Source organism: Lissotriton helveticus, chromosome 3_1, assembly GCF_964261635.1.
Source record: "Lissotriton helveticus chromosome 3_1, aLisHel1.1, whole genome shotgun sequence".
NCBI classification, from domain to species: domain Eukaryota; kingdom Metazoa; phylum Chordata; class Amphibia; order Caudata; family Salamandridae; genus Lissotriton; species Lissotriton helveticus.
The window spans coordinates 155,347,976-155,371,263 of record NC_136061.1 but is presented as its reverse complement, the minus strand read 5'-3'; the positions used below and the strand labels follow the sequence as shown (position 1 = coordinate 155,371,263).

The 23,288-nt window shown below is 48.1% G+C and overlaps 1 protein-coding gene across 4 annotated transcripts in view; it reads left to right on the top strand.

Annotated features, from left to right (window-relative positions):
- Positions 1-23,288, top strand: part of GTF2IRD1 (GTF2I repeat domain containing 1) — a 1,361,292-nt gene that overhangs the window by 925,731 nt on the left and 412,273 nt on the right. For 3 of the 4 annotated variants that reach the window (XM_078679432.1, XM_078679429.1, XM_078679430.1), the window contains 2 exons: positions 16,990-17,015; positions 21,372-21,483. In XM_078679432.1, the coding sequence (XP_078535558.1) occupies positions 16,990-17,015; positions 21,372-21,483 (138 nt within the window). The remainder of the gene's footprint in view (positions 1-16,989; positions 17,016-21,371; positions 21,484-23,288) is intronic. The other variant, XM_078679431.1, reaches the window with a different exon arrangement.

Below are 23,288 nucleotides of genomic sequence, written 5' to 3'. Positions count from 1 at the left end.
AATCACCACGATGGTTGCAAGACGCTGATCACGAGGAAGGGAGCCGATGTCTCGCAATTCTAAGAATATTTTACGAAGATACGGTGCAATTCTGTCAGGACGCCACTTGTAAAGCTCGATGGGAAGACCATTGGGGCCCATAGCTTTTCCTGAACGAAGAGAGCGAATAGCGAGAGCCACCTCCTCAACCGAAAGAGCCGCGTCCATCAATTCCCTATCCGAATCCGACAGACAAGGCAACACAATGTCCCGCAACAACAGATGGGAGTCCTCCTCAGGTCTGTCAGACACTGGGGAATACACCTCCCGAAAATGTTCAGCGAAACACTCAACAATCTCAACAGGGTCAGTCACTCGCACTCCATCAGGTCTTTCAATCACTGGGACCACACGACTCGCTCTCTCCTTCCTATGCAACCATGCAATCAGTTTTCCAGCTTTATCCCCCACATCATACAGCCGTCCCTGCAGCTCTCTACTCATAACTTTAGCGGCGTCAGTTACCAAAGCCCTATAATCAAGTTGTTTGAGACTGAGGACGTGAACCCTGTCACGAGTAATACCCAAATCCGAATCCCTTTCCAACTCAGTAATTTCGGTCTCGAGTCGGACCACCGCCTCATTGTGGCTTTTCTTAGCACCAGCAATTAAGGATAAGGCCTGTCCACGGAGAACCGTCTTAAACGCCTCCCACAATGAAACAGAAGAGGACACCGATCCTTCGTTCTCAGCAAAGTACTGATCCAGAGACTTGACCAGCCCAGCACGGGTTTTGGGTTATGAAGATACCAGGGATTAATCGGGGCCACCCGTCCCTCGGCACCCGCACTCGCGTCCATCTGAAGCCATAGAGGGGAGTGGTCCGAAATACCCCGAGCCAGATGTCTAATCTCCCTAACTGACGAGGCCTGTGCTGCAGGCATCAAGACATAGTCCAATCTGGAGAGACTACCGTGGGCACCCGAGTGGAAGGTGTATTGCGCCTGTCCTGGATGCATCAACCTCCAGCAGTCTATCAATCCCAGCGTCTCTAGAAAGCCGCTCAACTACGACTGTGATCTCGCGAGATCCCTGGGGGGGATGACGGTCCTCTCTACCGGAGACAACAGAATTAAAATCTCCACCCATCACCAGGATACCGTCCGGAAGTCCCAGAACCACCCGTCCCAAATCATCGAAGGTCGTGGTCTGCAGACCAGGGGGGACATATACAGAAAGCAGCGAGATGGTCTTCCCCTCCCACCTACCAGTGAGGGCAGCATAACGTCCCCTGTCATCAAGGATTATGTTGTCTACCTCCAGGGGAAGGGAGTTCCTGACTAGAATACCCACCCCCCTGGAACCAGTGGTGAAACCGGAGTGTACAGCAAGGCGATACCGTCGCCGATTCATAGCGTAACAAGTGTTTCCAATCAAATGTGTCTCTTGCAATAACACTACATCAGGGGAGAGGCGTTTCAACAGTTGTAGCACTACTCCCGGTTTATCCTATCCTCCAACCCCTTAACATTCCAACATAGAAGTTTCAATCCCCTACCCCCATCCCCGAAATGAATGCATAACCCACCCCACAGCGAGCACAACACCCAGATCAAGCAGTAAAACAATACTTTGCCTTGAAAGAAAACAAAACACACCCAAACGTTCCCCCCACCCCCAAACAGGACCCCAATACAACTCCCCCCACCCCGCACCCCTGCGTTAGACTCGAAAGCCACCCCAACTTGCAGTGTGCCTGTCGCCCTAACATTAAAATAGTCTACAAAAAGAAACCCAGAGGAGGAAAGAGTCCCACTCCCCCGCCACCCCCGGGTGTGCACATTAGTCTCGCAAATATAAAAGTCGTCGAACCACAGTGATATGCTGTACACAATGTCTGGAATCCAGGAACCACCACTCATTCTGGCTCGGATAGGCCACCTTCAGCTCCACCAGAATGTTCCGTGTGATCCCGTCGCGTAGGCAATGTACCAAGCATGTCACTCACCCTCTCAGGGCGATCAAAGAATAAACGTCCGATCCTCATATTCAACACGTAGCCAGGTCGGGAAAAGCATCGCATATTTCAAACCCATGTCCCTCAGTCTCCGCTTCACCCCTTGAAACCCCATCCTTTGCTTCTGGATGAACTGGGTGAAATCCGGATAGAAGCTCGCCGTGGTGTTCTCAAACTTCATAGGGACGCCCGCCCGCGATGCCTGCAGGATAGCGTCTCTATCCCTAAAGTTGAAATTCTGGCGATGATCGGCCGCGGTGGGGCACCCGGCTTCGGCTTCCCACCCGGTACTCTGTGTGCACATTCCACCGCAAAGAATTTACTCAGGCCTTTGGGGGCAAGGTGGGTGAGGATGAGGTCTTCAACAAGGAGATCTGGAGGGAGTTCTTCGGAATTTTGAGGGACCCCGATAATGCGTACATTATTGCGTCTCGCCCGACTCTCAAAATCCTCCAGTTGACGAGCAAAGAGATCGTTGGAGGATCGTAGATTGTGCACCTCCGTCTGTAAGTCGGATACATCAGTCGTGAGGCTGGAGGTCTTCAATTCTAAGGATTTGACCTTCTCGTTAGTCTTTGATAAGTCCATTCTGATTAAATTGACGGCAATGGCCACTGTGTCAAGCTTAAGGGCCAGAGCCTCATATTGCTGGCCAATGGAAGTCTTCATACCAGCAATGGCGCCCATGACGTCTTGCAGTGTTAGATCAGCCAACGCAGCGGGGTCGTCACTTGCCTCTCCCCGAGCCCTATTCGGACCAACGCGGGACCCCTTGGGTTGGGTATAGCGATCCATAACATTCGTTTGAATGGCACCACCTCGGTGAGGGGTCTTGGTTTTACGTTTCTCGCTATCGGGTTTGCTCGCCATATTGGGCGGTAAGCCCCCAAAAAGCGTTTGAGACCTGGTGAAAATGGTTCATCCAGTTCCCTCACCGAAGTCTCCAAAAACGGATTTCAGCGGTCGTATCGCAGCAGTTATACATGCGCTGTCTTTGGCTTACACTGGATCCACGGGGTCCGACTGTAACTCAGGCCACCAGGGTCAGTCTCAAGATGGGAGAAGGCAAAGACCCAAAAACGAAACCGAAAGTCAACTCGAGGCCACAATCGGGACTCCGCCAGCCGTTGTTGTTGAATTACTGCCTGGGCAGTTTGAAGACTCGAGCCCCGGGTCACTCCATGGGGCAGGCCGCAAAAGTTCAAAGTGTCGTAGTTGCGGTTCCCGGAGTCCAAATCAATTTCTGAAAGCAGCTATTATATCAGCTGGGTTGCGTTTGAGTTTGAGTTTAAAAGTTTTTATAAAGCGCTCTTTCACCAGCGGTTTCATGGCGCTGTAACTAGCAAATCTCCACAGGGGAAAATGGGAGGAGAACAGGTGACCGGGGACTAAATAAAGGTTTTACTGAAAAAATAAGTTTTAAGTTTCTTTCGAAACTGGGAATATGGAGTTAGGGATCTGAGCTCTAAGGGTAATGAATTCCAGAGAGCTGGGGCAAGGGTCGCAAATTTTGAACACCCCCACTTTTTCCGGCGAAACCGGGGGACTGTCAACAAAAATTGAGAGGAGGATCGAAGCTCCCTAGCTGGAAAGTAAGGGATAATCTCCGAGGAAATAAAAGCAGGGGCCGTGCCCAGTCGAGCCTGGTAGGTGATAGTCGCAAGCTTGAATTGGACACGTTCCCGGACCGGGAGCCAATGTAAGGTTTTCAGGAGGGGGGTGACATGTGAGGATTTGGGAAGGTTAAAGACCAACCGAGCCGCCTGGTTTTGAATCATCTGCAACCGCCTAAGACTATATGCAGGTATACCTGCATATAGGGCGTTACCGTAATCCAGGCGGGAGATGACCATCGCAAGGACGATCAGCTTCAAAGCCTCGAAGGTGAAAAATCGAGAGACCTTGCGGATGGTACGGAGGGAAAGAAAGGAAGAGGAAACCACAAAACTAACCTGGGAGTGAAGGGTGAGGTGAGAGTTAAGTTTAATGCCTAGGGTCTTGACAGTGGTAGAGGGGACCGGAGGGAGACCAAGGGAAGGGGGCCAGAAAAGTGAAGACCAGGGACTGGAGCAACCACCTGTCAACACCAACTCGGTCTTATCGGGGTTGAGTTTCAGGTGGTTGAAATCCATCCAGTCCCGGATAAAAATCATAGTAGACTGGAAATTAGAGATAGAGGCGGGAGAAGAAGATAGGTTGAAAACAAGTTGGAGGTCATCCGCATAGTTATATACGGAGACCTCCATGTGTTCTAAAGAAAAAATGAGAGGAGAAATGTAAAGGTTGAACAGAAGAGGGGAGAGGGAGGAACCTTGGGGGACCCCGCACTGAACTTTCCGGAAGTCCGCAGAAAAGTCACCCAGGCGAACTGCCTGGGTGCGGTCCCTCAGGAAGGAGGATAACCATACCAGGGCCGTGCCCCCGATCCCCGCCGCCGTGACACGGGAGAGTAAGATGGTATGATCCACCGTGTCAAAGGCGGCAGAGAGATCGAGGAGGACCAATGCCTGGGATTGATTGGTATCCCTCCCCTCCCTGAGGTTGTCGAGGACCGAAAGGACTACGGACTCCGTAGAGTGTGCGGGGCGAAAACCAGCCTGACGGGAAGCCAATACCCCATTCTCTTCCACAAAGGTGCTCAGAGACCTGGTGACATGGCGCTCGAGCACCTTGGCCAAAAATGGTAGGAGAGAAATGGGGCGATAGTTGGCTGGGATTGAAGGGTCCACGCCAGGCTTCTTTAAGATAGGTAAAATAATAGCAGACTTCAGAGGGCTGGGGACAACCCCCTGAGAAAGGGAGCTGTTGAGAAAGTGAAGGGGAGGATCGGGGCAAGAGGTGTAAATGTGACAAAGTATGTGAGCAGGACAGGTATCAAGGGGAGAGCCAGATTTTACAAGGGGAATTAATGATGTAAGGGATTCCTTGGTCAGAAGGGGGAAGGTATTTAGTTGTCCTTGCGGAGGAGGGCACTGAGGATCAACAAAGAGCGGGGAGGGTGAAGGGAGATTGGCTTTGATAGCAGCAATTTTATCAATGAAAAAGCTATTCAAAGAGTGACAGAGGGCCTGGGAGGGGGAAGGCTTAAGGGAGATACGGTCTGAAAAGGCTAGGTTCTGGACAATCGAAAAGATTTCCTTTGATTGGTTCTCGGCTGTGAGGATCTTGGAGGAAAAATAGGCAGTTTTAGCAGCCAAGATAGCATTCTTATATTGGGCTAATAACCCGTCATCGTAAGCAGGATATGATTCAGGATAAATGCGGGAGGTGGCGAGGGTCTCGGGAGCCCTGTGCTCACGCGGCCATCTCGGATGCGCGCGAAGCTCCTCACCGACAATGCCCTTTCAATCGATTATCGAAACGTTTTCTCTATGCCTTTCCTCCGATTCCTTTAATTCCAAAAGTACTAATCAAGTTCAAAACATCGGATGCCTTAATGATTCTAATAGCACCAGAGCGGCCCGGAAAGTGGTGTAATCCATAGCTACTTTATCTCTCCAGCAGACCCCACAAGAGGTTGCTGGGCAAACACAAACTCATGTAGAGGATGCAAGATAAGATTTTTCACCCCAGCGTAAACTCCTTGAATTTGAGGGCATGGCTCCTGAAATCATTCAATACAGACACTTATATCTTCCTTCATACTGTATGACCTTTCTCAAAGAAGCAAAACGTCCAAGTTAAAGATTGTGTCCGATTTTCACATCAATCAAACAATTTCACGTTCACTGTTTATCAATAGCCCTTCTTAACTAGCAGCAATGACTCTTCACTCCATAAATGTTCGAAAAATTCTTAAGTTAAATTTAGACAGAACTAAAGAAATTCGCTAAACGAAACCAGTTGTTCATAAATTATGGAGCTTTAAGTACTGGTATGGCTTCATCTAAGCAAACCGTAGCTAGATGGATCATTTCCAGTATTACTCTATGAAACCAATTGGCTGATGCACTCCTGCCAGGCATCCCTATAGCTCACTCTAGGCATAGTAAGGATGCATCTGTTACTTGAATAAAAAATCCCAATTACAGAACTGTGCAAAGCAGCTACACGGAAATCGGTTCATTCTTTCGCTAAATATTATTGTTTAAATGCAGATCCAAGAGCGGATTCTTTGCTGGGTCAGGCAGCTTGAAAAATCTGTTTAATGTGAGTGGTCTTACATGCCACACGCCACACATTCTTTTTACAGTTGATAGCTTGGTATTGACACCTGCGAGTAAGGGATATGGTTGATAGTCAATTATTTTGTTTATGATGATCATTGAGGATCCTACAATGCAAAAGGAAAAGTTACTCACTTGTGTTCCTCCTTCTGCGTCGTAGGAATCCTCACTGAAGACATAAATAACCCTCCCTTGTCTCCGGTTATCAATACATTTGCTATATTTTTCTTTTAATCCATTATCGCCATTCAAAAAGAACTGAGGCTGTGAGCGAAACTGCCAGTACAGTGCATGCTAGGAAGGGAAGCTGCTGGCTCTTTAACGTAACAGTGTATTTTCCTTGCAGTCCTTTAACTCTTTTACTGACAAGTTCCTTCTTTATTTTTTTTTCTTTCTTTGAATGTGCTCAGTGGGTGTTCAGGGTTGCCTTCTTGTCAGATGCTGAAATGTGGTCATATTATATTGATTAGCTGCCTTTCATGGTTTCCTCCATCTAAAGATTGGCTTTCAATAATTGAAGATAAAGGGTTTTGGGATCCCTGAAAATGCACAATAATATTCTTTGTTTATGACTTCAGTGAGGATACCTACGATGCAGAACTAGGAATACAAGAAAGTACATTACCCCCAGGTCCCTTATGTCCTCGTCCCATTCATTACAAAGTGGAGATGACCATCTCCCGACAGAAAAAACCAAGAGGAATGCTGGGACCCTAATACTGCCCCTCCCACCGGGACAACATGTGCAGTACTTACATAGCATCCCTCCTGTACTTTTTTCTGTCTGTCGACAGACTGGATGGTGTGCTGGTGCTGCTCCTGCTGGGCTGGAGTGGCGGTGCTTCTCTTCTTCCCCCGGCCCGGCTGCTTGGCTGTGCGGGCGCGGGGTTCCTTGGACTGTCTCCTGGCCTGCCAGGCTTGCTGGGAGTCAGTCCCTGTTGGTGACGGTGTTCTGCTTGCACTGCGTGCACTTCCGGTCCTTTGCGGTTGGGGCTGGAGTTCCCGGTTTCTTCCGGGTCGCTGGCTCGTCTTCCCAAGCTTGGCTGGGTGGGACTTGCCGCGCTGGATGGGCTTCTGGCGGTCTCCTGAATATGACGTTGATGGGGTGGGGGCATTGTTCCTGGGGTTGGCCCCCACTCCGGGTGAGTCCCGCTTGCGGGGTTTTTGTTTCCTTCTGGCATGCGCAGCACTGTGGTGAGGATGTCCCATTATAGCTGGAGCTGCCAGCTTTGGAACCGGGTACCAGGTTCAAGGCCTGTGCACGATCCCAGCCCTCAGGATTATTGCCGAATGACTTTCACGACAATAATTAGCTTCGCATTGTATGCAATACAGTGTCTTCAATGTGTGTTGTTTACTATGACCTGTACAGCGTTTGTGTGTACCCTGGACTTTCCACGCTCTGCCGGTTGGGATTCGAGGGTTTTGAGACCCTAGGATGCCTTACATTTCTGGCGTGCTGCTGTGGTCTGGAGCACTGGGGTGATGTGTTCATTTACAGTCTTCTCGAATGCGCATGTGATGTTTTTTTCCCATTGACGGTGGGGGCCTTGTTGTGCTGTTGGCCCCCGCTCTGGCTATTTTCACTCCCTTTTTCTTCTAGGAGCCTCTGTTAGCCTGCTAGTGCCTGTCCTGGAGTGGTGGCAGGCTAGCCTTCTGGAACATGCCATGTTCCAGCGTCAGTACCTCCTGGGGATGCCGAGGATTGTGCCCGGGGCCTCCTACTTGGAGAGCATGCGCTCAGCGCTGTGCTACGTTCCCTCTTCTTTTTGGGATATCCTGCTGCTGCCACCGGAGCCCGCACTGCTTGCTTCCTGTGTGTGCTCGGTGGCGGGTGTTTCTGTGTGCCTGTGGTTGCTCCGACACACTGGTGCACTCTGGGGCTCTCTGACCCCGCCCCCCCACCTACGATGCTTGAGTTTCTGGATGATGTTGGATGGTCAGGCGCTGTGGTTCCTGTGCTCCTCTTCCTTGGTCTGCGTGGTTGGGGCTTCTGTTCCTGGCCTGCGGCCTTGCAGCCTGCCCGTCTCTCGTCTGTTCTCTGGGGTAGGGCGTACTGCGGGTCTTCTCCCTTTGGATCACTTCTTAGGGTGGTCCCCTGCTCGTGGCCGCTCGTGCTTGTGAGTTTTCTTTTTGGGCACTGATGGGGGGTACTCCTCTCCAGTGAGTTGTTTGCTGATTCTCTGTGCTATTTGGCTTTCGCTCTTTCTGTTTGATGGCCTGCTTCGGGTTGGCATGGGTTCCTGTCGTCTCTGTGGTGGCTAGTTTCTTTTTTTTCGCTGGCTCTGACTTTGCTTGCTCCTGGGGTTCCCTGTGTTGTTGGGGTCTCCCTGCATGCCTGCTTGCGCCTTTCCCTCTTCTGCTCTTGTATCAGGGTCGCTTCTCACTTCTTCGGCGGCGGCCTGTTGGGGGTATGTTCTGTTCCCCCTCTACTTCTGGCTCCCTACCCCCGCCTGGTGGTGGGTCGAAGTTCCTGCTACTTGGGCCGCTGCGGGGTGGGTCCTGTTGGCTCTTCTGGTTCCTGTTGGCTGGCCGTGGTGATCTCCAAAGGTGGCCTTGCCTCCGCTGCGGGCTGGCTGTTGTGTTGTGGCATCTGCTCTGCTTGTGAGTCCTGGTTCTTCTCCTCCGCTGCCTGTCTTCTGTGTGGTTTGTCGACGTTTGGGGCTCCTGGTTCCTGGCCCTGTTCCTCCCATCCCTTGGGCTGCGCCAGATTCCTCTCGTAGATGCTTAGCGGTGTTGTGCCTGGTGCTCTCTGGGGTGCTCTGCCCCCTCTGCCTGCGCATGGGTGTCTTGTGCTGCCTTGGGTGCGGCTGTTCTGTTCCACCCTACCTGCACCTGTTCTCGTCTGTTCTCTGCAGTTATGCTGGGTCGGGCCTAGTTGGTGCCTGGTTGGGAGCCCGCCTGGGTCTTCCTGGTGCTGTGGGCTTCCCTTTGCTCTGACCTGGGACTTCGGGTGTTTGTCCCGGGGCCTTCTGTGTGCTTGGGTTGCTTCTGGGGTCTGGCTGCTTCTGCACTGGCTCTCCCTGTGCTTGCCTTTGGCTTGCTTCTGGTGTTTCCTGGCCTCCCGTCCTGGTTCTGTTGTGGTTCCTTCCTGGTTTGTTCCTGGCTGGGGCCTCCTGGGGGTGCCTGGTGGAGGTTTTTTCTGGCTGGTGTAGTTGGGCGCCTACTCTTCTTTTCCTTGGCGCCCCTACCCCCATCCCCCCCCCCCCCCGGATTGTGTTTCCGGTGGCGGTTCGTCTTTGGTCCCTGGCGTTCGTGCCGTTTCTGTCTGGGCGTGGCTGTCTTTTGCTGCTGCCATGTCCTGTCGTGCCGCCTGTTCTCCGGGTTGGTGACCTGTGGCCGTGTTCCCCTGTCTGTGTCTGCTTTCGTATGCTCTCTGTGGTTGTGCTTGGTCGGGTCGAGTTGGTGCCTGCCTGGCCTCCTGGGGCTGCCGGGTGCGGTTGGCTTCTTGGTCCGTCTGCACTCGGGTGTGTTTGCTCCCTGGGTTGTTCTGGCCTCGTCTGGTGTCTGCTGGGGCTTTTCTGCTCCTGCGTGTTGGACTCCTTTTTGGGCTCTGCTTCCTTGCCTGGGCTCTCTTTTGTGTCCTAGCGGTGTGCTCTGCAGTTGTGGCCGCGTCCTGGTGGATCCATCGGGACCTTCTCCTGCTGGCGGTTCTCTTCCCGGGCTTGTTTCTCCTGTGTTAAGGGTCTGTGTGGGGTCCTGTGGATCCGGGTCTGCCGGCTTCTTGCTGGTTCGGGGTGGCCTTGGGCTGTGCCTCCTGGGTTTTTTGGCTGTGCTGTCGCTTTTCAGCCTGCTCTAGGGAGTGTTTGGCTGGGCATTTCCTGGTTCTTTCCTGGTCCTGGTGTCCTGGCTCTCTTCTTCCTCCCTTGCTTCCCCGGGCTTTGTTCCCGGTGTGGGTCTGTTTGGGTGCCCCCCCTGGTTGAGGTGCGGTTCTGTGGTACTCCTGCCTCTGTGGGGTCCTCCCTCCAGGTTGCGGGTTGTCTTGGTTTTCCTGCTGCTTGACCCTCTGCCTTCTCTACTTCCTCCGGCTTCGGCTTTGGCGGTTTCTTCTGTATCTTTTCCGATGGTCCGGCAGTGTGCTGGGGTATCCCTGTTCCTCCCTGTCCTTAGCTTTGGCCTGGGCGCTAGGTGGGCTCCTACCGGGATTTGGTTGGGCCGACAGGTCCTCCTGCGTGGTCGGGTTGCTTGGCTCGGTCTTGGCTTCCTGGCTCCTTTGTCGTCTGTTGCCCTGGTGTGTGCTGTTTTCTTGGCTCCTCTCCTGCGTTGCTGGGGTCGGGCTCTGTGGGCTTTTCGTCTGGGTGCTGTGCGCCCTGGGGCCTTCTTTTTTCTGCTGCTCCTGCCCTTGCTGCTTGCTTGGCCTGGGTTGAGGTGCCTGTTCGGTCCTCTGCCGTATTGGCTCCTGTTTTTTTCTGCCCTCTGTGCCTGGTTTAGGGGCTGCTGGGTGTTCCCGGTTGCCCTGGTCTCCCGTCCTGCCTTGCTCTCCCTCCCTTTTTGGGTTGGGGGTTTTCTGGGGGTTGTGGCCGGTGGCTTTGTCCCCGACCTTGTTGGGCTTGTTCGTTGTTGGTTTTCGGTCTTGTTGGCCTCTCCTTTGTTGGTCGGCTTTGGGCTGGTTCTTTCTGGGGGCAAATCTGGCCTGTGGTCTTTGCGTTGGCCTCCTGTTCACCTGCTGTTCTGGGTTTTGGTGGCCTTCCTGGTTTGGTTGGTGGCCTCCTTCCCTGTTGGGTTTTTTGGCCTCCTGGGGTTTCGGTTCTCTTTCCCCTTCCCTGTATCTTCTGTTTGATTGGGGTCTCGCTCCTGTCTGGCTCCTGGGCTCTTGCTGCTTCCTGGTCCTCCTTGGCGGAGTTTTGGTGGGTTTTCTCTGGGGCTGGGTTCTTCGGTTTTGGTGGTGTGGGCCGGTTTCTGGCCTGTGCTTTCCTCCTTCCTTGATTAGTCTTGGTCTTGTGTGCCTTCCCGTTAGTTCTGGGCCTGGCGGCCTTTTCCTGTGGGGTGTTTTGCCATGTCTTTTGGTTCCGCTTGCCCTGTCTCCGGTTTCTCAGGTTAGCGGCCTCCTTGTTGGGGTCCTGGCGTTCTGTTGGTCTCCGGTCCTTGTTTGGTCCCTACTGTCCTGTTCTGGGTTGCGGGGCGGTTGTGTTCTGCGGTCCCCCTTTCCCTCCGCCTCGGGGGTCCCTTGGATATCTGCTTTTGTGGTGGTTTCCTGGGTGTGCTTGTGGGTGCGGAAGGCCGGTTTCTGCTTTGGTATTCTCCACTTTGTAATGAATGGGACGAGGACATAAGGGACCTGGGGTAATGCTCTATTACTTACCGGTAATCTTCATTACTCCGGGTCCCGTTATCCTCGTCCCATTCATACGCCCCTCCCGGACGGCTGGCCTTCCTGTCTGGGCTTGGTTGTACAGGAGGGATGCTGGTTAAGTACTGCTTATGTACTCCCGGTGGGAGGGGCAGTATTAGGGTCCCAGCATTCTTCTTGTTTTTTTCTGTCGGGAGATGGTCATCTCCACTTTGTAATGAATGGGACGAGGACAATGGGACCCGGAGTGATGAAGATTACCGGTAAGTAATAGAGCATTTTCCTTTTAGTGCCATTAAGGTAGAAGAAGCTTTTATTCGTCCACTGGTGTATGCTGATGTATGAAGGAGGAGCCTCCTCGCAGATCTGAATTTGAGTTTCATTGACATATAGCTTTCTCCATACAGAAAAGAGTGCACCCAGTAGCGAACCCCTTCCACCTTGTATGAACGAAGGCTCAAAAAGACCTTTCATGATTCAGTCCAAGTAAAAACATGTCCACTTGCACTTGCTGTTTTTCTACACTCTCATTTTGCTGTTGCAGAAACCTGACATTTTTTTGATTCTACAATTTACGTGTCAGGTCCAAAAGGAGAAAGGTACTTACTGGGAACTTCATATGTTTGACATATATAATTGGATGTGTTGCTGTCTGAGATATAAGAAAATTTTAATATTTATTGTACATGGCTATGAGAGAATCTTTACTACTGCCGCCCAGAACAGTAAAGGCCACAAGTCTGTAAATTGCTCTTTCTATCACTATTATTTGTCAAGCAGCCCTTTCCTGAAAGCCTCGCTCTTGTCGAAGGAAAGGTCTATATACGATAGTGGACTTGACTGTTGTGGAGATTTGCAGTGCTTGAACCTAATCTTCAGTGCGTAAACTTGGCACATACCCGTTTTTAACAATCTGTTGCATAGTCCAGTATTTTACCCTAAATTCAATTTCTTTGGAACATGCTACGTTAGCTGCTACTCCTGTGTCGACTAGTCACCAGCTAGCTTTACTGAGGACGCATCTATTTATATTTGCACCCAGTGCCTAATGTTGGACCCTGACTCTGGCACAGGTATGATTCAGAAAGCTTCACTCCCTGCTGTTCTTAGGATATTCTGCGCACGGCAAGGCAATTTTCCAAAAGAGTGTATTACCAACATCGGGGCTTATCTAGGGTTTGGCGTGATGTGATCTGTTATGCCTGGTCAGCAGAGGGATTAACAGCCAGATTCATGAAGGAAAAATCGGCTCGCAAAGCGAGCGCTTTTGTTGCATTTGGGATTCACCATCCCAAATGCAATATTCGCAAAATCTGAAATCGCTAAATTGCGAAGAATTGCATTTAAGGAATCTCTATTTGAGATTCCTTAAATGCAATTCATGAACCATTTTAGAATTGCGAATTCGCAATTTTTGGCCGCTATTTACCGCGAAGTCTGACTTCGTGGTAAATAGCGAAAACTTAGAAAAATGCACTTTAGTGCATTTTTCTAAGTTGGATGTTACACACACACATGTCCTTTGGACATGTGTGTGCGCAACACCAGTGTAAATCACCATTTCAGGGGTGCTACAGGGTGTGGCACCCTTGAAATCGCTTCCTTATTAGCGATTCGCTAATTGCTAATCGCAAATAAGGAATGACTCCCCATTCATTCCTATGGGCCAAAGGCCAAAGGCCCATAGGAATGAATATGGAGTCATTCCTTATTTGCGATTAGCAATTAGCGAATCGCAAATAAGGAAGATGTAGAAATCACTATAAATTTTGCGATTTCTACATGCATCCTGTTTTGCGAGTCTTTAATAACGATTCCTTAATAATCGCTATTAAGGACTCGCAAAAGAGGATCATGATGAATCTGGGGTAACTTCACTCCCCTGGTGGAGTGCAGCCCGCCATATTTAGACATATCCAACAGGCAGGTGGACATCTCTGATGCCTTCAGAAATGGCGCCTCTATAGTGGCTCTTCTGAAGACACTGAAGCTTTGCTGAAACCATGTTCAGTTTGCTTGCACCACAAATGTTTTACTTTTTCAAAAAACAAAAGCTCATAGTAGGTGTTTGCTATTGAAAATCAAAAATCAAATACCCCTGCCACTCTGGTAGTTTTCTCCCAGTCTGTAGCTGGCACTTATTTGGCTCTTGTTCGGGCCACCGGGCTTTCGCTAGCAGGCCCAAACAGAAACAAGCATTTACAATGCAATGGTCTCGGCATTATTAAAGGTAGAGCTATTGGCATTGCTTATGACTTTTTTTTATCATAAATAAATAGCATTGTCATTTACAATGCCAATAGCTTCATCGCTCGCATATGCATGACCTATTGCATTTATACGCACAGAGTCATCGACACAAAAAGCTATCTACACAGGAGGAAAAAGTAAGATGGGCGTAAAGAAAGAGAAGAATAGAAGGGGAAAGGAAGAGTGAAAGAAGGAAGGAAACTTCGAAACAAAGAAGGAAGAAATGGTGAAGGGTGGAAGGATGGATGGACTTTAGAAAGAACCAATTGGAGTAATGGATGGAGCAATGAGTAGCAGAGTGAATTGAGGATTGGTGGAAGGATAGGTGATGGGCTAGTGACTGGATCAATGGCTAAAAAGATAAATGGATGCATGCATATACCGACGAGTGGATGGACAATGGCCGCTACCAAGCCTGCCAATCAGCATACACTGGATGGACAATGAAGGAAGCATGCAAATGTGGATGAATAAAGGGTGAAAGTGAGAACCGATGTGTGGATGGATAAGTGAAAGGAAGGACGACGAAAGGGTATAGGAAACTGTTCTAGGGAGTATGGGCAGTGTCCCTTGGTGCTATTTAAGATAGGACCGGAGGCGTCTGTGGTACCAGCGGTGGGCACCAGAGCTGACACTTTAAGGTTTCAGTGGCCAGCCCGGCATTACTGGCCGCAGGGGGCAGAACCAAAGGGACTGTGGTAAGTATCGCAAGATGCCAGTCAAATACAGGCTCGCGTGACCTTTGACCTGCGGCAGGATGCTCACGGTCGGTCTATTTCTGACGTCTCAGCTGCTCAGCCTCTGGAGCTGACCCGGGGGTTGATCCTGGAGGGGTCCCGAGCGCCTTGGATGCCAGAGATACCGACGTGCACGTGCCACGGGTTTGGGGGTGGGGGGCACGTCTCGCACCCTCGTGCTGGTGTCACACCTTCTTGACTCGGCAGTTTCAGGGCCCTGAGGGCGAGCCTGCTTTGCTTCTCTGCGGCTGCTGAGCGATCACACTGCTGAGGGGGGGGGCAGCTAACACCGAGAGCGCCCGCATCACAAGAGCCCCTGGGAGAAGGTGGAACTTTGCGAGGTGTGGTGCAGCGGCCAGGGTGCCTGACTCCGCACCACGAGTTTCACGGTTCGATCCCCAATGACTCTTGGCAAAAGTTCGCTTAATCTTCCCATGACCCCCAAATGCAGGTAATTCATTTCATTTCGCTAGGGTCATTTCTGTGTTTGCACAATATGTAAACGTGTGTGCATTTTTAGGGTGGAACTTGGGAAACGACTCAAAGCTCCCAGCATGTGGGCGTTCCCCAACTTTTGATGCCCCTCCCAGGAACGCCACAAACACTCCAGCGCCTGTAACTATCTCCCAGCAGAATAATTGACATGCGAGGAAATCCTATTTTTATGCTAAAATCGCAACCTTGCTTATTTTGTTTGCTGAGTGAATTAGGAATGGGATTTTGACCTCACTTGGATGCATAAGGTGAACGCAGATGGAAGTATCTTTATAAATGAGGTGTGTCTATGGCAGTGCTGCAGTACAGGAGGTGTTGACATTTGTGCCACGCTAGGGTAACGCGGGCTATGTACATGTGGAATGTTAACTCCGCTCACGTGGCACCAAAAAGTGCAAACTTCCTACAGCCAAATGTGGAATGAGAGAATGGCAAAGTGTCTTTGGGTGGGCATGGGTCAGTGGATGTGTCTTGGACAGCGGGAGAGGAGACACGGACAGCGGGAGAGGAGACACGGACAGCGGGAGGGGGGGGGCGGGAGAGGAGACACGGACAGCGGGGGGGGGGGGGGGAGGAGACACGGACAGCGGGAGGGGGGGCGTTAGAGGAGACACGGACAGCGGGAGAGGAGACACGCACAGCGGGAGGGAGGGGGGGCGGGAGAGGAGACACGGACAGCGGGAGAGGAGACACGGACAGAAGGCAACAAGCACTCACCTGGACTTCTTCCAGCGGCGGTCGTCCTGAAATGGCTGCCACTCGCTCCCAGCGCATACATTTGGCTGCAGATACCGAAAGCACATCATGCTGCAGATGGAGCGGACTTCAAACAGGGGTGCAGGATCACTACAAACGGCGGCAGAGGCAGAGGCTCGATGCTCACCGTCACTGCGGTGAAACAAAATGGCGGCCTCAAGCTTCTGATTTTTTCGGAATTGGGGGCGTGGTTTTGTGGTTCTGAGTGACAGACAACGTCACTGTCTAAAGAACGCAAAAAATCACGCCCCCAAATCCGAAAAAGACGGAGCTTCTTTGGAGGGACGGCTCTCTCCTCCAATGGCTGGCCTCTGTTTAGGAAGCCAGCCAATGGAGGAGAGACGAAAACAGAAGCGGGATAAAGCAGCCTACTAAGTAACAATAATTCTCGGACTTCCGGTCTACCGACCGGATATTACCGAGACCTAAAAAATATGTGGAAATGTCCCCAAATGGGGCAGTTGGTCTGAGTTACTTTGACCGATGGCCCAGTGTCAATCAAGCTGGTCAAATGTTTCTGCCAGAAGATCCAGGAGAGGGTCCTGCCTCAGAAACATGATGATTCTCCCGACTCTCAAAAGAGCTGGGAACTGTGCGTTTGGCGGGCAGGTACTCCACTGCATTTGTGATCGAGTACCCTGTCTGTCAAACACTAAATATGGTCCATAGTTTGTGCCAAAAGTTTGAAATTCTTTGCCTCTTCGAGCAACGCTTGGCCAGCCTCGCCCTTTGGATCACTGCCACTAAACTCTCCTAACTTTTGCTATTCCTACCTCGCACTCCTCACACCTCCATCATTCCCCTATCAGTTCCCACATAAAAAGGTGGAGAAGGAGGAGGCCAGCGTACCCTGCTGTTTGCTCCAAAACTCTGGAATCACTTTCCTTTTAAACCAGAACTACTTCTTTCCCCGTTTCCTATGTCTCCTCCTCTCTTGGTCTGCTCTTCATTAGTAGTGCACACAAAGCATGAATTTAAACAAAATAAACATTTCAATATTGTAAAGACCTCCAAATCTAAAATTAGTACCCAGGTTGTACATTTATGTGGTGCACAATCGCATCGGGGGCGGGGATACTTTTAGTTCAGCTTTTTTTGTAAATCAAGTTACACCGTTCAGTACATACACAGCCGGTACAGAGTTGTTATGGGTGAGTCTGTAACTGTTTTCTGAACAAAGCCCATTATACGAGAATTTATTTGGTGGAGATGAAGATGCCTCACGATTGAGATGTTTACAAATTAATAGAACTTTTTCCCTCCTTAAGCAAATTTACTATTTCTTTTCTCTTCTAATAGGATGTTTGATGAGAGAATTTTTTCAGGTATGTTTAGCTGTTAATATTTCGTCTATGAGCACATATAAAACGCCGCATGGTGCTTCTTCTATCTGCTTTTTTACATAACCAGCTGTACCTCTTGCATGTTATAGCTTGGGAATATTGTCATGTTCTTTGCAAAGCATAAATCTAAGAAGCATTGGCAAAGCAAAAATGTCTGGCCTTGCCAAGCATGCACTGCTTTTAATGTTATAGCTTGGGAATATTGTCATGTTCTTTGCAAAGCATAAATCTAAGAAGCATTGGCAAAGCAAAAATGTCTGGCCTTGCCAAGCATGCACTGCTTTTAATTATTGTGTTGCAAGCATATGCGATATGCAAAAGAATTGGCAAATATATCAATTTAGAAGAGTGGACCAGAACCAGGCACACTAGATGAGGCACTGAAGTGCACTCCTTTTCAGGCAGCTGTGCTCATGTGACCAGGCAAAACTCTTTCACTCACAGTGCAAGGCAGCCAGTGGATGACGTGGGTCGACATAGTGCGTCATGCTGCATGTTTTGGTGTACGGAAACAAAACATGAATGACACTGGAGCAGACCAGTGCATTAAGAGAGCTGACCAAATGCCCCCGAGCGTATACAAAGCAAAGTCATCAAGATGGCGAGACCGCTACAGCGGTCTTTTGTCATATCTGAAAATGGCCGTCCTCAATGCTCCCACCTGCTTTCGGACAAAGAAAGGAAGGAATGAATGCAAGAACTGCAAGGCAAAATGACAGGAAGCAGCGCTAGGCTATATACAGAGCCACTCATTATCAGTTAAAAATGTGAATGCACACAAACTCTTTGAACTCGGTTACATCAATTGTGTGCCAGGAAGATATTTTTCCCATAAACGCTTTAGTTCATTGATGTGACGCTAAACAGCACTTACAGCCATCAGATCTTTTCAGGACTAAGCAGAAGGTTCGCTATTCATTCACTCTTGTTTGATATGGGCTCTCGTTTCATCATCACACATTTATGTTTTTGTAGGAAAATCGTTGGGTAATGAAAAAGAAAACCTTCCCAAGCTTCCCTGCCTTCTTTTACATAACACATAGTGGCATATTGCCAAGGGTGGTGATAGGCAATTATCGCCGGCCGCTAAGCGGCGATAATTCTATCGCTCTATTAGCAAGCTACTAACTGATGTTAGTGACAGTTTTTAGGCGATAGCGAGCGGTTTGGGGCCCGCTTTGCATGTTAGCGATATTTATCGCTAATGACATGCCAAGTGGGCGTACCCAACCTGTTAGCGACTGAAAGCAGTCGCTAACGTCGCTATCACCTATTAGCAAGGCAGGTGTAGCGATGGAAATATTCCCGCTATCTCCAAAAACCAACGCCTGCTCAGACCAGTTCTTAGCCATGTTATCCAATGGGAGGTGGATAACATGGCTAAGAGCATTTCGTCGCTAATGCGTGAATATCGCTGTATTCTCAGCGATATTCACGCATTTCGCTGCTATCGCTGGATATTTTAGCACAATGGAGAAAAACATTGCTAATAGCATGTTTTCTCCGCTAACATATCCAGCGATAGGCAGCGATAAAAAAATCGTCGCTAAGCCTATTTAGCGATAATTATCGCTACTTGTTGGTAATATGCCCCATAATTCGCATTTGCACTCAGTACACCTTTATCAACAATTATAGGTTGAGTTTTGACTGATTTATGTGCCACGAGCACAAAACATTTAGTGCAAGTTGTACGAAGGAATAGGTGTGGATAGAGAAGGTACTGCAACCATGGAATGACAATATTTATTTGAGCTGAGGTTAACGTGTGTTGCCAAAATCCTTTTTACTTGGTGAAAAAGCTGCCCCGTGGAGCCATAAAATGCCACACATGGTACCTGACTCTTAACATTGAATTTTTTTTGCGCAGAATTGCAACTTGAATTTGATGCTGGAGGGTCTCGTGGCTCATTTGGCTATTGCTTTCACTATATGGATCTGTGGTTGACCTCCTGGTCATCTTACATTCAAATCCCAGTGGATCATCCACCCTTTCAACGTCCTGAGGTTGATAAAAATAGTGCCATTATGTTGGGTGAATCAGTTATATTACAATAGCACCAAGAGATTGCCTCTGGAGTGAAGAGGTGTTATACTTATACCTATATAATTCTCACTCATGAATTAAACCCACTGTAATTTATAACTTCCTGATAGAGGCTCGGTCTCAAGGGGAGTGCAGTTTGCAGTTGTCATCCTTGTACAGGGTATGTTTACATTCTTTTCCATAACACTAGTCCACCATTCCTGCAGTTATTGCACTTCTACAAAAGATAGGGCCACGGCCATGTGGGCAGAGCACAACCATGTCCAGCCCACTTATCTTAATGAAAGTTGTAAATAGATTATCTGTTAAATCACCTCTTCAGTTTAATCTCAAGCCAGTGTTTAAAAATTGGGGCAGCAGAAAATAATTTAAAAAGTTCAGAACTGTATTTTGCTCCTGAATTTAGTGCAGGAAATAATCCATAATAGTGTGGAATGGCCGCTCCACAGCTCTACGACTGGACCCAGGGATGCCCATGTGCTTTTATGGCTAATATGCAGAGTCTGCAGTCCATGGGGGCAGCCCTTGTACCTTTCTATAATTTAAAAGTGTAACTGTTACTGGCACCATTGCCTTGTTTAAAAGGAGAAAAGTCTGGAATAAATAAGACTGACATGTCACAAATGTATGCATTTCACTGACATTGTGAAATACTATCAGTGCTTCATCTTTTAGATTTGGCAATTGATTTTAATGATACTACATATCTCGATATACTTACTCTAGTCAGTCCTCTTCATGCAATAGTCTGCTACTGTGTCTTGACAATGTTTTTCTGCCCACAACAGCACACAGCATGGCGCAATGTTCAGTCCACTTCAGCCATTGAATCCTTCCTGTGTTGAATGACCGCACCAACTCAGAAAATAGTCCCTTCAGTACCAGGGGCTTGTTGACTAATATGCCCTTTTTGAAATTAACTAATTTACTTTTACGCTTAGGAACATTTTGTGAGTGCCAGGTAGCTCTCCAGGCACTACTACTGTGCCCTCGCTGTGCCTTGCTGTGGAAGGCAGGCAGTGTTCATGTTTGAATGGGCTTAAAAGCCATTCATAGATAGACGCCCATGCATACACATTCACATGCATGCATCGGTCGTCATCCCTGAATGTTTTTTACTTTTGTAAAACATGTTTAAAGATGGCTGCTCATGTATGCTTCTGCACCCATGAGGGCAGCCTTCTTTAAATGTCTTTTGTGAGACAGTATTAAAAAAAAACATTTCATAATCGCCATCCATGCATAAACCAATTTTTGTCATGGTTTTTGTAATAAAGTTTTACAATAGCCATTAAAAAAGGGGGAGGGGCAAGCATTGGCAAAGGCAAAGATATCAGGCTGATTGTCTTTACCAGTGATTGTTTTCTTTCACTCTACTTTATTAATATGGTGTGGAATTGGCAAATTAGCTAAAACCTGCAATTTCTAATCGATGTTGCTCTCTTTTTAACACATGGTTGCACAGTTAGGCAGCCTCATGGCTAAGCATGTAAAATAACTTAAAGTGCGTTTGTAAATGTAAATGTAAATGTAGGTATACTTATATAGCGCAACCTGTCACCACAAAGGGCATCCTGGCGCTTGCCTAGGGAACCCGTCCTGGTATTCCCCTGTGAGAAGCCCCGACAGGGTGTCCACAGGGTGAAAGTCAGGCATCCCGCCACGAGGGGCCGTTGTGGAGATTAAGCAAGCTATTGCCCAGAGTCGCAGAGTGTGAACCCGTGAGTCGAGGAGGCACCGGGACGAGAATTATCGAGTCCGTGGAATTTTTAGCCCAAGACCCGCCGGGGCGGGGAATTGAACCCTGGTCCAGGACCGATCTCAGATTCCGGGTCTGCTGCCTCTAACCCCTGAGCCACACTTCTCCAGTTTGTCTAGAAAGCAGGTAATTAAGCAATACAAAAGTATCAGTTATCATGTTAGGCTATTATATGGTAACACTAAGCAAAACGCAATTACTATCAAACTGCAAATGGGCGAGCCATTCCCTATGCTGCCATAACATGGAAAAAGTTATGTTGTCATGCAATCCGTCAACAATGCCAGTGTTCCACATTAATAATCACTGTGTACCAGAAGAAAGTCATCAAGGTTCAAAATTGAGCTTTTAGCCAGTATATGTATTTACAGACATGTGCATGTACTTCTTGTGACTGCAAAAACTATTGCTTGTAATTTCTAACCTAGAGCGTTGTTCATGAGCCAAACCTTTTAGGCTAACTGTAATACTTATTTACTGATGCTGGTTTTGCTTAATTTAATTATGAAATCTGCTGCATTAACATAACCAGGTAATAAATTTCCCAAAGAACCTATGAAGAATGATGGATGCATTCCGGGAGATGATATTGAACCGCAGCGACTGGATGTGCCTGATGTGGTCGGAGCATCACGTGCCAGCAGGTTAGTAGTTTCACTCTTTAGAGTTGTCAGTTATGTGTGAGCTATTACAGAGCCTAATTAGGTCCTACTGTTTACAGTGTTTATTTCGGATGAATCCTGGTGGTGGTTTTGGTAATTTATTTTATTCAGTGCTTATCAGGGTGCACACATTCTGATGCAAACAAATGACAAATGTGGAGTGTTTAGCATAAAGGCAATCAGTCAATAAACATATCAAACATATATAGTTCTCCAAAGGTCTCTTTGGTGCTTCATCTGCTGGACACAATACATGGGGTATAACCCCAGAGTTTTGTTTCCTAAATCCGCACCTGACATGCATGACATGGTTTATCTGGTGGTAGGCTTGTCCCCTGCTGAGCTCTCCTTGACTGAATGCCTTTCATTTCTGCTGGAAAGCTCCCTGGAGTGGTCAGAGACACCTTCTGGCCTTCTTCAGTATATAATCTCACTGTGATTGTCTCAGGACTATACAAACAGCTTAGCCCCTTTATATGATTTGTACCCAGATTAGCCCAGTCATTGTTGCTTATTATAATTTCAAAGTACACCCAACATCATGCTGAATCATCATGCCCTACAAAATTGTGCACGTACAAGGAATAGGGATAATCAAGAGATATACGAAATACTCAGTATCCTTAGGTCTTGCAGTGGAACTAGTAAAATACAAGCCTGGTACTGCATGTATGCTACACAGGTTTGCAGGTATGTTGTTTAGGATTTAGGAGAGGCAAAGCAGTACAAATGTAGAGAAAATCTATTCTTACAATTTTTCACCTGAAACACATATTTGTTTAGGTAGGGTTTTATCATTTTTACCTAGTTAAAAACTAAAATCCAGAAACCCTAAGCAAATTTCTTTGCCTTCAAGAAAATTATTTTCACAATTTGGTTTAAAGATGGGCCCATGCTGTAATCAGCACACATGATTTGGCTGTGCCATCTTTAGCATTATATTTGATCTAGGCTGGCCTTACTGTAGGTTTATCTACGCCTGTTTCATTAAAGTTGTGTCTGTCCCTTTAATAACTTCCATTTTTATCATTTCAACAGGAATTCATGACATTGAATTGTAACAAACACGACTGTAGACAATCTCATATGTATTTAATGGCTCCTTTTAGACTGGTGGAGGGGAAGTGTTTTCTGTCATTTAGATTAAGTTATTTAGAGCTTGGCAGATATGGGACAGTCATCAAAAATTGGCAGCTGTCCCTTTGGCCCTGTTTAGAGCCTGTAGCCAGGTTCACACTTTAGGGTGGACAGAAAACTCTGAAAAGTTCTAAATAATGCTCTATATTTGCTAAAGTCCCAGATAGTGTGAGTGCCTGGCATTGTAATCTTACAGAAGACAAGTGTTTAGGCCTCTGTGGAGCAGAACCTGAATATTGCAAACCTACGGGTCTCCCTCGTCAAAAATTGAGAGAACATCAAATAATGTAACCATCACCTGTTATTGACAAGGTGAACGTGTTTACATAAGCAAATGAGTGGTGAGAAGTAGGATCCTAATTATTGCACACAGCCATTATGTTTGCTTTTCAGTCAGCAGGTTCTTCAAGATATGCAGATATAGATGTTAGGCAAATATATTGATGCTAATCCCTAGATTAAGAATTGGGTCAACTATCAGAGATGGAGGTTATTGGAAATTTTATGTAAATTGGTCAATCTTATTAGGATGATTTGCAGAAAAATGTGTACTTAGTTAATTATCTACATGCTTTTTACATTTTCTACTTGTAATTTATTGTTGTGTAATCCAATCACAAATACAAAATGAAGGCTAAAGGAACAGCCCT